We start from the raw sequence: 16,433 nt of genomic DNA, 5'->3' as shown, positions 1-16,433 counted from the left end.
GATTAATAGAATTTGGAGAAGGCAGTGCTATGGTCAGAGTCACTGTTGTTGACTCCTGGAGACTTGTTGGATCAAGATAGGTGTCATTAATTACACAGAGTAGCCTTCAGTTCTTGGTCCTAAATTAGAAAGCAAGCAAGAGAAAGCTAAAAATATATATATCCAATAAAATGATGGTCTAATAAGAGAAAGACTAAAAAAAGGAAAAATATCACCCCTGAAGAAAAGAAGAACAGGTAGCAGAGGTGACAAGGCCAACAAGAAAACAGAGAGAATCCTCTGGGGATGGGAATCAAGGTCAAATTCATAACAGGATATCAGGATTCGGTCAGAAATTGCTTTACACAGCCATTTACAGCACACTTACTGACTATTCCATGAAGGCAGGAATTGGATTTTATTCTTTCCATAATCAAACATATATTTTGCCTAATGAATTACCAAAGGAATATTGAAGATTACCCACAAGAGAAGGAATAGGATGGAGCAAGCAGCACTTCACCAGGAAAACTCCAGTCCCATCCAATACGGAACATCCCCAAACCCAAAGGAGATGGAAAAGAGGTAAAGAACCTCTGATTAAGAGAATATCCCTTAATTCATTAACTCAAACAAAGAACTTTTTTGTTTACATGAATGCTTATCAAGCTTTATTTGTAATAGTCAAAAGCAGGAAACAACCCAAATATCAAAAAAAAAAAAAAAAAAGGTTCACAAAGAAACAAATTATATATATTCATACAGAGATATACTACCCAGCAATAAAAAGAAATAAACTATACATGAATACATAATGCCTGTCAAAATAAGCATGCTGCATGAAAAAAACCGTATTAACAAAGAGCACATGTTGCTATCTTATTGATATAAAATCCTAGCGATGTACAGTAGCCTAGAGTGATAGTGGATGAGGAGAGCAGAGAGGAATGGGATGCGCAGAAGGAAATAAAAAGGGAAAACATAATTTTGAGAAGGGATGTTTGTCATGGCTCGGCACCTGTGGCTCAAGTGGCTAAGGCGCCAGCCACATACACCTAAGGTGGCGGGTTCAAATCCAGCCGGGGCCCACTAAACAACAATGACAGCTGCAACCAAAAAATAGCCGGGCGTTGTGGCGGGCGCCTGTGGTCCCAGCTACTTGGGAGGCTGAGGCAGGAGACTCGCTTCAGCCCAGGAGTTGGAGGTTGCTGTGAGCTGTGAAGCCACAGCACTCTACCCAGGGAGATAGCTTGAGGCTCTGTCTCAAAAAAAAAAAAAAAAAAGAGAGAGAGAGAGAAGGGATGGATTTGTCCGTTTATCTTGATTGTGGTAATGGTTTTACAGGTACATACCTAGGACACAACTTGCCAAATTGTGCACTTTGAATATATTCAGCTGACTGTATGTCAGTTATGATCTCCATAAAGGAGGGGTTTGCACATAGGAGACATCTCTGGGGACTGGCAGACGAAAGTGCCTTATAGTGTGAGCAGCTGCTAATCATGATTTTCTTTTTGTTAACTTAATTTTTTTTTAATTTTTAGTTACTATGGGTATGTAATAGTTGTATATATCTAAGGGGTAACTGTGATGTTTTGATACAGACATAGAATGTGTAATAATCAAAGAAGTTTTTAATATCCATTACCTTAAGCATTTAACATTTCTTTGGTTAGGAACATTCCAATTCTAGTTTTTTACTTGTTTTAAAGTATACTGTGAACCTACATGGGTAAAATCACTTTATTGTGCTATCAACCATTCTTTATACTATCTATCTAACTGCATGTTTGTACCCATTAGTCTTCCCCCACGTAACTGCCTAACTCCCCCCTACCCGTCCCAGCCTCTGTGTAACCATCATCCTACTCTTTGTCCCCATAAGAGCAATCGTTTCAATTTTTAGTTCCCACTTACTCGTGAGTACATGCAAAATTTGTCTTTTTGTGCTTGGCTTATTTCACTTAACACAATGTTCTCCGCTTCCATCCATACAAATGCCAGGATCTCATTCCCTTTTGGGGGTTAATAATATTCCATTGTGTATATGTAGGACAATTTTTTTATCCATTCATCCCATGATAGAAACTTAGGTTGATTCCAAATCTTGGCTATTGTGAATATTGTAGCAATAAATGGGAGTGTAGATAACTTTTTCATATACTTATTTTTTCCTTTTGGATATATACCTAACAGTGGGATTGCTGGGTCATAGATAGTTCTACTTTTAGTTTTTTGAGGAAACTCCATATTATACTCTATAGTGGTTGCCCTAATTTCCATCCCCACCAACAGTGTGTGAGAGTTCCTTTTTCTCTGCATCTTTGCCAGCACCTGTCTTTTGGAAAAAGACATTTTAACTGGGATGAGATAATGTCTCACTGTAGTTTTAATTTTCATTACCCATGACTAATAATATTGAGCCATTTTTCATATACCTGTTAGCTATGTGTATATCTTCTTTTGAGAAATGTTTGCTCAGATCTTTTGTCCATTTTTAATTGAATCATTTGATATTTTCCTATTGAGTTGTTTGAGCTACTTACATATTCTAGTTATTAATCTGTTGTCAGATTGGGAGCTTGCAAATATTTTCTCCCATTCTGTCTCTTCACTTTGTTGACTGGTTCCTTTGCTGCACAGAAGCATTTTAGCTTGGTATAATCCCACTTGTCCATTTTTTTGATTGTCTGTGCTTTTGAGGTATTACTCAAAAAATCCTTGCCCAGACCAATGTCCTGGAGCATTTCCCCAAAGTATTCTTATAGTAGTTTCATAGTTTCAGATCTGAAAATTAAGGCTTGAATTCATTTTGGTTTGATTTGGGGAGATGGGGAGAAATAGGTGCCTAGGTTCATTGTTCTGCATAAGGATATCCAGTTTATTTAAGGATATCCATTTATTTAAGAGACTCTCCTTTCCTCAGTGTATGTCCTTGGCAGCTTTGTCAAAAATGACTTCACTATAGATGTATGGATTTGTTTCTGGATTCTCTATTTTATTCCATTGGTCTACATGTCTATTTTGACTTCAATACCATGCTGTTTTGTTGACTATAGCTCTGTGGTATAATTTGAAGTCAGATAATATGATTCCTCCAGCTTGGTTCTTTTAGCTCAGAATGGCTTTTACTATTCTCAGTCATTTGTGGTTCCACATAAATTTCAGGATTATGTTTTTCTATTTCTGTGAGGAATTCCATTGGTATTTTGGGGGTATTTCATTAAATCTGTGGATTTTGGGGGATAGTATGAACATTTTAACAATATTGATTATTCCAGTTCTTGATCATGAACTATCTTTCCACTTTGGGGTGTCTTTCAATTTCTTTCATCAGTGTTTTATAGTTTTCATTGCACAGATCTTTCATTTATTTGGTTAAATTTATTCCTAGATGTCTTATCTTATTTGCAGCCATTGTAAATGAAATTACTTGCTTGGTTTCTTTCCAGATTATTCCCTGTTGGCATATAGAACTACTACTGAATTTTGTATGTTGATTTCGTGTCTTGCAACTTTTCTGAATTTATTTATACATACTCTCTTTTTCAAAAGAGGGGTTTTTTTGGTGGGGGCTGTAGGTTTCTCTGAATATAAAATTATGTCATCTGAACATAAGGATGATATAACTTCTCCCTTTCCAATGTAGATGCCCTTTATTTCTCTCTTTAGTCTGATTGCTCTAGCTAGAACTTCCAGTAATGTGTGGAGTAACAGTGGTAAAAGTAGACATCCTTGTCCTGTTCCAGGTTTTAGAGGAAAGGCTTTCCACTTTTCCCCCTTCCAGATGATACTAGCTATGGCTCTCTCCCAGATATGGTTTTTATCATGTTGAGGTAAGTTTCATCAATACCTAGTTTTATTGAGACTTTGTATTATTAAGGGATGTTGAATTTTTTCAAATGCTTTTTCAGCATCAGTTGAAAGGATCATATGGGTTTTGTTTTTTGTTCTGTTGATATATCTATCACATTGGTTGATTTGCATATGTTGAACCATTCTTGCACCCCAGGGATGAATCCCACTTGATTATGGTGATTAATGCATAGTTGAATTCAGTTCGCTGGTATTTTGTTGAGATTTTTGCATCTATGTTCATCAGAGATGTTAGCCTATATTTTCTTTTTTGTTGTGTCTTTTTCTGGGTTTTGTATCAGAGTGATACTGGCCTTATAAGAGGAATTTGAGTATATTCCTTCTTTCTCAATTTTTTCAAATAGTTTGAATAGAATTGATATCAGTTCTTCTTTGAATACTTGGTAGAATTTGGCAGTAAAGCTATTGGGCCTCGAGCTTTTCTCTAATGGGAGGTGTGTCATTACTGCTTCCGTCTTGTTACTTATTATTGGTCTATTCAGGTTTTGAAGTTCTCCTGGTTCAGTCTTGGTAGCTTGTATGTGTATAGGAATTTATATGTTTCTCCTGTGTTTTCCAATTTACTGGTGAATAGCTCCTCGTAGTCTCCAATGATCTTTTGAATGTCTTTAGTATCACTTCTACTGTCTCCTTTTTATATCTGATTTGATTTTATTTTCATCTCTTTTTCTTTAGTCTGACTAAATGTCAATTTTCTTTTTTAAAAAATTTCATCTTGTTGATCTTTTTTCATTTTTGTCTCATTTCATTTGTTTCTCCTCTAATTTTTATTAGTTCTTTTCTTCTATTAACTTGGGGATTTGTTGGCTCTTACTTTACTGCTTTAAAGGCATGATTAGGTTATTTATTTGAAATTTTCTACTTTTTTGATGTAGGCTTCTATTGCTCTAAACTTTCTATATCCCATATGTTTGGGTATATTGTGTCTTTTTATTTGTTTGAAGAAATATTTTAATTTTCTTCTTAATCTCCTCATTGACCCACTGGTCATTGGGGAACATATTATTTAATTTACATATATTTGTATATTTTCCACAGTTCTTGTTGTTGATTTCTGATTTTGTTTTCTTATGGTCAGAGAAAATACTTGATGTAATTTCAAGTTTTTGAATTTTTTATGATTTGTTTTATGGCTTAACATATGGTCTATTTTTTTTTTTTTTTTTTTACATGAGGTGAAAAGAATGAGTATTCTGCGACCATTGAAGGAAATATTCTGTAAATAAATATTAGGGCCATTTGGTCTATAGTGAAGATTAAATCCACTGTTTCTTTGTTGATTTTCTGTTTGGATGATCTGTCCAATACTGAAGTGCAGTGTTGCAGCATGTACTGGTATTGTACTAGGGTTTCTCTCTTTAGCTCTGATACTGTTTGCTTTATATAGTTGAGTGCTCCAATGTTGGGTGCATAAATAGTTATAATTGTTATATCCTCTTGCTGTATTGACCATTTTGTTATTGTCAATAATAACAAATAATCTTCTTTATCTCCTTTTATAGTTTTTGTCTTGAGATCTATTTTATCTGAAGTAAGCATAGCTACTCCTCTTTTCTTTTTTTTATTTGAAAGGAGTATCTTTTTTGATCCCTTCATTTTCACTCTATGTGAATCTTTATAGGTGAAATGAGTTTCTTAATGTTTGGTTTTTTTCAAAATCCACTCAGTCATTCTATGTCTTTTAATTTCGTCCACTTACATTCAATGTTATTACCAATAGATAATGATTTACTGCTGCTGTGTTGTTATTTAATTGCTGGTTGCTTTGTTGTTCTCTCTTTCTTCTTTCCTTCTTATCTTCGTTTGTGTAAAAGTTATTTCTCTAGTAATATGTTTTAATTTCTTGATTTTCATTTTATTGTGTATCTGCTGTAGGTTTTTGAGTTAAGGTTACATGAGGCTTGCAAAAAAACATCTTACTACTACCTTTGCTTTTTAATGTTTTGTTGTTTCTATTTATATCTTGTCATACTATCTATCTCTTTAAAAGTTGTTCTGATTTTTTTTTTTCTTGGAGAAAGAGTCTCAATCTGTCACCCTGGGTAGTGTGCCGTGGTGTCACAGCTCACAGCAACCTCAAATTCTTGGGTTTAAGAATTTGCGTTAGCCTCAGAATTTGGGCTTAAGAATTTGCCTCTCTTGCCTCAGCCTCCCAAGTAGCCGGGACTACAGGTGCCCACCACAATGCTTGCTATTTTTTTTATTGCAGTAGTCATTGTTGTTTTAGCTGGCCCAGTCTGGGTTTGAACCCACCAGCCTGGGTGTATGTGGCCAGCGCCCTACCTACTGAGCTACGGGCACTACCCCTGATTATTGTTTTTGCTAAGTTTGTCTTTCATCTTTATTCTCAAGATATAAGTGGTTTACATACCACGATTACAGTGATAGAGTACTCTGTGTTTATCTGTTACAAGTGAGTCTTTACTTTTGGATTATTTTTTATTGTTCATTGATATCTTTTCTTTCAGATTAAAATATTCCTATTAGCATTTCTTTTAGGACAGGTCTGCTGTTAAGGAAATCCCTCACCTTTTGTTTGTCTGGGATCATCCTTCTATTTCTCCTTTATATCTAAAGAATATTTTTGTAGCATATACTATTCTACAGTTAAGAATTTTTTCTGTTTGAATTTATCAAGTAACTTTGCTGGGCTTTAAGGTTTACACTGAGAAGTCTGCCAGACATATTGGTGAAATGTCCTGTTTTTCCTTTCTTCCCTTGTTGCAGTAAGGATCCTTTCCTTATGTGTGATCTTTAGAAGTGTGATTGCTAAATGCTTTTAATTACTCTTATTTGGATTAAATCTGCTGCTATTCTATGATCTTGTACCTGAATATGGATATCTTTCTCTAGGTTTGGAAAGTTCTCTGTTATTTTTTTGAATAAACTTTTCACCCCATTCTCTCTTTTTACCTACTCTTTAAGAACAATAACTCTTAGATCTGACATTCTGAGGTTATTTTCTAGATCTTGTAGGCGTGCTTCATTCTTTTTTATTCTTTTTTCCTTTTTCTCTTCTGACTGAGTATTTTCATATAGCCTTTCTTCAAGCTCACTTATTTTTTCTTCCACTTTATCAATTCTGCAGTTGAGAGACTCTGTTGCATTTTTCAGCTTGTCAATTGAACTTTTCACCTTTAGAATATCTGCTTGGTTTTTTTTTATTATTTCAATGTCTGTGTTAAATTTCTCTGATAGGCTTCTGAATTCTTTCACTGTGTTGCACTGAAGTTCATTGAGCTTCTTCAGAACAGCTATTTTGAATTTTCTGTCTGAAAGTTCACATATCTTCATCCCTCCAGGAGTGGTCACCCGGGCTTTGTTTAGTTCTTTTGGTGAGGTCATGTTTTCCTGGATGTTGAAAGAACATTTATTGAGATCCTACTCAGTATCTCTGCCTAATGCTGTGACCTAGAATGTCAAAGGGTTGGTATATGGGAAGGGGTCATAGAACTCTAAATTCTAACAGCCTATAATTCTCTAATTGGACATAAATAGCATATCAGTAACACTAACTCATCTTTGGTACTTTTCCTTTCCTGCTTTTTGGATTAAAAGTCACTTACTCTGAGTGTGATTTGTGGCATTATTTGTAATTGTATTAAAAATCCTAGAGCTTCTTTACCCACTTTCTGGTAGCTAAAAACTCAATGTTTCCATTAATAAATGTTTATTTTGCTAGAACATTGTCTACTAATATCTCTGGATAAATAACATTTTAAATCCTACAACTTAATATTTCTTATATAGGAAAGAAATTCAAATTTTAATAATTGATCAATAATGAAGCTACCTCATGGGGCTGCTGTGAGGAATAAGTATGTCAACACACATAAACAGTGTGGGCAGTGCCTGGCATTCAGTATGCACTGAATGTTGGTTTACTATGGTTGTTGCTTTCCAGAGTGGTCTAAATAAACCACTGGCAGTCACCAAGAGTTGGTTTCTTTGAAGTATTATTCTTCAGAGTTAGTCATTGAGCTAGAGATGGACAATAAATTACTGCCAGAAACTTCCATTAATACCATCCATCTTGAGTTAGTGAACAATGGGAAGCACCAACCTTACTTGAGGTAACCAAGTTACCTTCTTCAAGTGTCAACTTCTGCAATCTCATGATAATTCAAACAAATGTGTTATAGAAATGATATAATTTTTTTAAATCCAATGCAAAGCTAAATAGAGGTGATTTAACTCTGCAGAAAACCTTCCCTAGATGAAGTTCAGTCAATAAATCATATTTTTTAAACCTGCTAGCCAAATGCTGAAATTTCAAAAGACCAGATTATATTATATCACGGTATATTTAGTCTTATCAATGTTCACATGTGTCATTCTGACATTCAAAAGGTAAATTTGAGAATTTTTGCATATAGTATTATACTTTTTAAAATGATAAAAGCCAAAATAGCAAAAGGCAGAGTTATATAACTCACTTTGGGCCAGACACTTGATTTCTCTGACACTTAAACAGGCATCATAATAATATTCCTACATACTTTACAAAATTTGGGGTACAATAAATAAAATAATATATGTGAAAGCCTTGTGCAAAATGTAAATTGTTCCACATATTATTGTTTTAATTTGTCTTGAAATATTAGAACATTTCTAAATATAACTACAGAAGCCAGGAGTATGCATGCACATTCATAGACAAAGTTTATATGTTTAATTTGAGTTCTTAGAAAGGAGACGCCCAATTATACAGGTAGTATGTGTTGTAATTACCTTTCTTCTTTACACCTATTTTCTCTAATATACTAACTTTAAGTTAGGGGAAGGAGAAGGAATTAAAATTGTGGAAATTCCAGTAGCATATTCTAACAGTATACTCACACAGTTTGAGGATAAGATAAGGAAAGATTAATGACTGAAATTTAATCCCATAAGAATGAATTAGCAAAAATTAATGGCCTTAATTACTCTGCATAACTGACCCACCCTGAGAGACTTTAGGAGTACATTGCTGCTGAGAGCAAGGTATATCTCAAATCCAATCATACAAACTGGGTAATGAGTGGTATGAGCTACACAGCAGTTTTATAATTTGCCTAGTATACAGCAACAGTGGCTAATATTATAAAGAAAGTGAATTTTTAAGCAATAAGGAATAAAATCACTTATCTAGGTACAGATATCCTGAGAGAAGAATTTCTTAAAGAGAATTAAAACAGAATACCTACAGCAGAGTGTACTAGGAAAATTGATGGGCCTGTCCTCAAATAAACCAATACATAAGGATATCAATAGGAGCCATGGCTGTCAGGAGAGCCTTTGCTCATCTTTGGCTCAGGAAAGATCAGGTGAACTGACCTAGTCAAAACACAGATCAATGTATATTTTCTTCATTTTCCCCATTACATATTAAAGAAATATTAAGGAATATTTATATATATGCCTTGGGACTGAATGGATTTCCCTTTTACACACTAAGTTAATGATTCTCCAACTTCAGTATGTGTAAGAATAGCCTAAATAACTTCTAATAAATTCCAGGCCACAGTCACAGCAAGATTCTAGATATTTAGATTTCCAAATTGACCTCCCCTGAGGTCAATTCAACAAAATTCAACAAAATTCAACCACCTGGACCTGAAGAGCTGTAGTCTGGACCAGCTAGAGATGTTTGAGCAATTCACCAATTTACAAGACCCAGGTGACCTTTAGCTCTATGCGTCATGGATCAGCATTCCCTTTAACAACCTTGAATAATACGTCATACCCTCAGTTACTCAGGATTTTCTAGGGTAAATTAATTGACAAATGAAATGGAAATTGATTCGGATATCCTTTCCATAGACAACTTTGTAAGTAAGTGTGTTGAGAAGTAAAAATGTTTTAAAGCAAATAATTTCAAGGACCAGTCTTTGTGCAGATGGAATTTTTGCAAGGCCCGTGCCAATGTTGTACGATATGGGAATAACAGAAGAGGAAACTAACAGAGAGGAAGCGAGTGATTTCCAGGATCTTTTGAAGATTTTTTTTTTAATACTCAAGGTTTCCTCTCAGGTTTCAGGTTGAGTGCTTTAAGATTTTAAAATGTAAAAGGAGAAGAAAAATCTCACTGTGTCTTCAATCACAGTTCCTTGCTTCAATAAGATTGGCCATGCACTGGAACCTTAATTGAATATCCACGTTATGACGGCTCACTATTCCTTCCCCGAGGGAAATGGCTAAGTTAGTTACACCCAGTCAAATGTACTGCTTACTTTGCAAGGGATATAGAGAATATATCTCCAAAGAGGGAGTTATATATGGTCCTGAGTATGGGAGGAATTGAATGGTAACTTCTGCTTTTAGCTGCTGGGGGCTTCTGTGCTACTGCTCTGTGGGATGCCTGTGGGAACTGACTTAGTCATCCTAAGACATATGCCTAAGACATACATCACCCCATATGACATATACACATCCCTTAAAAAGTAATGAGCACTAAACCATAATTTTTGGTAGACTTTATTGTATGAGTCTAAGGAGTGCCATTCATATAATGATGGGAATGGACCTCCTGGGAAGAGTGAAAATGGCAGCCCTGATCCAAATCTAATAATAATCATATTACTATTTTATTATATTAAAGGAGCTTGTTTTGTCCTGAAGGGATCAGAGACCATTCACATGATCCACTGATGATGGCTAAAATGTGTGAATACCTTATAATATGCTGAGTATTCCACCCATATTATAATTGATAATTTTCTTACCAGATGCTAAAAAAAAAAAACAAATATCAAAGACCTTGAGGGACTTCTGCTAATAACTACAATGGAGGGAATGGAATGGGGTTAAATTATTACAAAGAGACAGTTTCATTAGCTTCATTGGATATTTTTATCAAAAAGTGGATTATGGTATTATGCATAGAAAAAAATATGAGAGTAGATATTATAATCTAATCTATGTTAGCATTTTGACTTTGAAATTTCCTCTATTTGTGGATTTAGAGTAGTATTAGGGTAAATGCATAGGAGGAAGAATAGTTTTTCTCTTGTAAGTTCTGAAGATATCAGAATTTACCCATAAACAACAGGTTTTTGGAAGATGTGAATAAACAATTGCGAAGTAAAGTACTAGCTGTGGTGCGGCATGTTGTGAGCAAGCCTTCAAATCATGCAGCAATTTGAAAGATGGCAAGCTAACTTAATAATCATGAATGTAAATACTTTAAAAGTCAGTGGTTATAAAAAAAAATCCTTGACAATAATAATTTCTGCATTTGGTGAAACTCAGTGACCTCTAAGATTATCTTCAACTAATAATCATATCTCTAGAAATTTATACGAGATTGTTTCCAACCTAGTGAAACAATCATCAGTTTCTGATTTTTAGTCCCATCTCCTCCCCTACTCTGTAAAATTTGTCATAGGTAAGTTCTTCTATATATAAAAAGAACCTTCGTTCTCTATTCTTTTTATCCTTCAACTAAAACTAATTGGTTAATTTGCTTTTTTAAAAAATTCCTCATGATGTGACATTTTAAACTACTTGCTTTTAAATAAAAGTTAGCCAAGTACCTGTATTTAAATCCTTTCTCTTCATCACTCTCACATTCTTATATAATGCAGAGGCATTAAATAATTCATACAAGAGATCATTATACTTAAATATTGAGAATAATATAAAATGGAATTACAAGGAAAAATATTGGTGTGCTACCTTAATGATAGTGATTACGAATTCTATTCCTGAAATAATGAGGTCTATTTTTAACCAAAAAATAAAAGACCATTTTACCAATGCTTCCAGGCAAAAACTTGTGCTGACATTACATCATTATCAAAGGCCCCGGGACCTGAATAATATATTCCTGTATTACTCTATAGAACCAATCACATTTTAAGGGCTAACTTAAGGCCTTAAGCCATTTTAAAGGCTAATCACTATAAAATCTGATGTCAGGCTGGAGTTCTAATGGGCAAATTAACCAAGAAATGGACTTCAGATCAAACCCAGCAGCCCTCTCGGGAATGGGAGGAAGTCAGAGTCAGATTTTATCTCTTTATAACATTCCAGTTGAATCCACCCTCCCTGAAAGCAAGTCCTCCACCTTTACTGCTGTAAATACACACAGATTCAAGTGATGGTAAATGTTACGCTGGGGTTTCAGAGTGATAAACCAGAAATTAGCTTCTAAGTTTCACTCAAATGCTTTGAATACTACAGCCTGTCTTTTTTTTTTTTTTTTCTTGGCAAAGAAGTAGATAAATTGTTTTAGTTATCACACACTGAAAGACGAGCTCTTCGTTAGCAATTTAGCTTTGAGATGTCGGTCTAGCTTTCCAGGCATAACGGCCCTGTTTTTTAATGCATGGCTGTTGAGACGGTATCTGAGACAGAGGAGTGTCTCATGAAGTATGTAGGACCCATGAATAAAAGAGGCTTGCTTAAATGGGAGAACTAAAAACCTTCCCAGAAGTGAGTCAGTGACAGAGCTCAGGAGAAGCAAAGTGCAAAGACTTACCTGGAGCACTTTGGTCAAATTGTTAAACAGAGCCTGGCCGGCGCTCACTTTGTACTTTACGCCTCGGACTGTGCCATTTTTGCTTAAAATGTTGACTCTTCTTGTACCAAAAACTTTCTCGCTGGCGGCCCTTGCTAACATTAGTAGGTTATCCTGGTCGTTCTCGTGCTCATCACCTTCCGACCCTACGTGGCCATTCTGCTGTCCATCAGAATCGCTCAGCCCGTCCACCCCACAGATACTGGCACATTCGGAGTCCAGCGAGCCCGGCGGCTGCCCGTCTTCATACACCTCCTTCAGAACTCGCCCACTGTGGGACGACGCGATCCGAAACCGGACTTTGCGTGGCCTGTCGCTTTCGGGTTTCATCTCCCTTTTGAGCATGATCCGTTCCACCCACATGAACGGCTCACAGCATTCCGGCTCTGCTGTGGCCGCACTTTCCACGCTGCGGTGTCAGCAGCAGCGCCTGTGAAACTCACATCGAGAGGAAAGAAGATTCCCAAGGACCTGCAGTGCGTCTCTGCTGTTAATAATGGATGTGTGTGTGCGTGCTATGGTTACCTTTAAACTAAAACCTGCAAAATGATCCCAACCTTTAAATATTAAAACGGTCACGGTGGACTCTTTAACAGGACAAGTGCAAGACAGTGGCCTGAGGAGGAGAAAATAAGAGTGGGCCAGAAAATAAAAGATAGACTTTGCGGCCAGTGGTGAGTGTTGAAAGGGTCCGGGCAGCAGAGACGTCTCCGGACTGCTGGTCCAGAGTAGAGGGCAGAGGCCCCAGGAGGATCAGGTGTGTAGGTTAGGACGAGCCAGAGAGTCTCCCCAGGGCTTATTTCTTCTTTGACTCTCACTCAGTGATCTTTCCAAAGGACAGTGGGCTTGCTGCAGGCCTGCAGAGAGCCATCAGCATCAGTTCTCATCACATCACTGGTGAGACTGTAACTGCATGGCCTTAAGAGGAATTTACAGCACAACGTCCTCATGTTCAGGGAGTTTTGCTGAAGAATCAATTTTAGCAGACTCTGAAAAGAGAAAGGTTTTGCTTTGCTGCATTCCCCTTTCTGCTTCTAGAAAAGCACTTGTTCTCTTCAACAGAGGGGAAGGTTTTGGAAACAAAACATATGGAACGGTGAGCTAGGAATGGAAAATCCTCCAGTCCAGCCAGATCAGCCAGAGTAATCCAGCCGATCAGCACCAATAAATATTATATCCAAATCACCCATGCATAGAGAAGGGCCCTCCGGAAGCCGTGCTCAGGCTACTTTCTATCACTTTGGCAAGCGCCTGAGGAACCTGGAGAGAGAAGGTCATTTTGAGACGTGTACAGTGAGTGCCCCGAGCCGGCTGCACTTCAGAGGGAGGACGAGAGTCTGAGTCACACGCCGCACTTCCAGCTGTCACTGTTTGTCATTTATATCTGGTTACAAACCTAATTTATATTTATTTTAGAACATTTGGAAAATATCCAATGGCACAAAGTTGTAAGTCAAAGTCATTACTATTCTCACTGGAGACGTTAATAACTTTGTGTATTTGTGTGTTGGCTTCCTCTGTGTAGGGCAGAGATGCGCCGATGCTCACAAGACCACATCAGGTAGCTTTTTGCACTGAAGCGGAAAGAGAACAAGTGCCTGGCTTTGCCAATGGGATCTGAGCAAAAGCAATGAGTCATGTACGGACAAACGCAGCTAAGACAGTGTTCTGTGCGTGCTGCTTCTCTCCCTTCCCCATCTGCCAGCTGGAGGACCCCAGAGCACTCCTGAAGCAACAACTGTGCTAATCAGAGTCATAGCAGAATTCCCAACCACCACCACGCTGCACTGAATTGTGTTGTGAGCAGAATATAAGCTTTTATTGTATTGAGCAATGGACATTGAAATTTGAGTTATTTAACATTGTTATCATTACCAATCTGACCAATAGGCTCCCATATAAAAGCATATTCCATTTATTTATATCTTGCTTTTTTCATTCAACATCATAGTGAGTCATTTTCTATATCATTATTTCTCAAAAACATAAATTTCACTTGTGCATTTGAAAACCTCCTAATACTCATGTCATGTTTTATTTTATTCTTTCTGGACTGCTAGACTTATTAGTTTTTAAAAAATATTTTTTTAAATATTTTAAAAATAAATAATGCTATACTTAATATTCTTGCTCAAAAAATCCATGTATATATCTGATCAGTTCCTTAGCATAAATTCCTTTGGGTAAAATTGATAAGGTAAAAAATTTAAAAAATTTAAAGCAAACTGCCATTTGCTTTTAAGACGTGTTGCATAACTGACACTTCTGCTAGTCACGTATGAGTGCCTATTTTACCAACTCTTGCCAATGCCAACATTGAATGCAGGTGTACCTCACAGATATTGTATGATCAGCTCCAGACCACCTCACTGAAGTAGACATTGCAATAAGTGAAATGCATGAATGCTTTGGTTTTCTAGTGCACATAAAATTTATGTTTATAGTATATCAAAGTCTATTAAGTTCAAAAGAGTAACATCTAAAAAGCAGTGTACATACTGTAACCAAAGAATACTTGATCACTAAATGATCTTCTGAGTCTATGATTAATCATAATCTTTTCCTGGTGGTGGGCCTTGCCTTGATGTCAGTGGCTGCTGACTGACCAGGGTTGCTGAAGGATGACGTGATTGCAGCAATTTCTTAAAATAAGACAATGATGCCGTGTGCCATGCTGATTGATTGATTCTTCCTTTCCTGAAAGATTTCTCTGTAGCTTGTAAGACTGTTTCAAGCACTTTACCTACAGCTGAACTTTCAGTTCTATGGAGCCCTGCTACTGGCTGTATCATCTACGGTTATGTACTAGTCTAAATTTTTTGTGGTCGCTTCAACAATGTTCACAATATCTTCACTGGGATTAGAGTCCACCTCCAGAAACCACCTGCTCACCTGTAATAAGTGACTCCTCCCCGAGCACATGCTATTGGGAAAGTGGCAGCAATAGACTCGCTAAACACGGGGTCGCCACAGCCTTCAGTTCATAAAAAATGCGTATCTGCGAATCACAGGAAAGCAAGTGCAGTAAAAGCAAATATGCTTCTATTCCCCATTTTCAACGCTTCTTATTGTTCCAAGTGGAAAAGCCATATTCCATTACTGTTATAGTTTGCCAAAAGTGAGCGCAATTGATAGCTTTCATTAGAAATATTTTCTTCACATAGAACTTACATTGAAGAGAAAGATGGAGAAAAGAGAAAAGGAAAATCTCTCCCTCATGACAAAATAGAGTGTTTTATGTAAGACCAAGAAAGAGAGAGAGGACAGAGACAGAAAATGAAGGAGAGAGAGAGATAGAATGAGAGATAGAGAGAGAAACGGAGAGAGGAGATAGGTTGATTTATCACAAATAAACCAAATATATCTAAATGACAATGTAAGTGACTTTGTATCTAACAAGAGAACCAAATGAGGAAATTAGTGTAAGGGCAAAAGAAAAATAATACTATAATTTTATGTCCAGACGGCCAGATCTTTCAATAGTGACTGAGGAAGGCATGCATATTCGCCTAATCAAGAGAAAAATAAAAATTCTGTGTCTCTTCCAATGAGTTTTCTCTTCCCGAGTTCCCCCATTTAATCTTCCCAGCTCTATTTTTCTAGCCCTTCGGGTCAGACACAGTATGTTGTAGCATGAGCAAATTTTGGTGTCAAAACAACCTACGTTCCAATCACAGTAGGTTCCAATTTCAATAGGACTATTCTTTTCACCACCTGGCTCTTCTATTTTCCATCAGGGTAATGAAGACAACAATCTCTACCTCAGAGAATTGTGCCTACAAGGTATCCAGAACGTACAATTACACAATTATAATTACACAAAGGCTGGTGATGGTGTATCCTATGATTTGTGTCCGCTGGTTAAAATAACTAATTTTTGCTTGATTGTGGCAAAACACAGTAAGATCACAGTCAATAAATATATTTGAAGCCTAGAGAGAATGCATTAGAATATGACAAATTTAAGAATAATTTTAAGGGTGGTGCCTGTGGCTCAAAGGAGTAGGACGCCAACCCCATATGCTGGAGGTGGCGGGTTCAAACCAAGCCCCAGCGAAAGACTGTAAAAAAAAAAAAA

The 16,433-nt window shown here is 36.6% G+C and overlaps 1 protein-coding gene across 1 annotated transcript in view; it reads right to left on the bottom strand.

The window, feature by feature from the left end:
• GRXCR1 (glutaredoxin and cysteine rich domain containing 1) overlaps positions 1–12,718 on the bottom strand; it is a 132,872-nt gene extending 120,154 nt beyond the window's left edge. The window contains exon 1 of the mRNA XM_003794580.1: positions 12,317–12,718. Coding sequence (XP_003794628.2) covers positions 12,317–12,718 — 402 coding nt within the window. The remainder of the gene's footprint in view (positions 1–12,316) is intronic.
• Positions 12,719–16,433: the final 3,715 nt, after the last annotated feature.

The sequence above is a fragment of the Otolemur garnettii genome, unplaced genomic scaffold (assembly GCF_000181295.1).
Source record: "Otolemur garnettii isolate 467f Iridium unplaced genomic scaffold, OtoGar3 scaffold00083, whole genome shotgun sequence".
In the NCBI taxonomy this organism is placed as follows: Eukaryota; Metazoa; Chordata; class Mammalia; order Primates; family Galagidae; genus Otolemur; species Otolemur garnettii.
The sequence above is the reverse complement of the archived record's forward strand: the minus strand, read 5'-3'. Positions and strand labels throughout refer to the sequence as shown.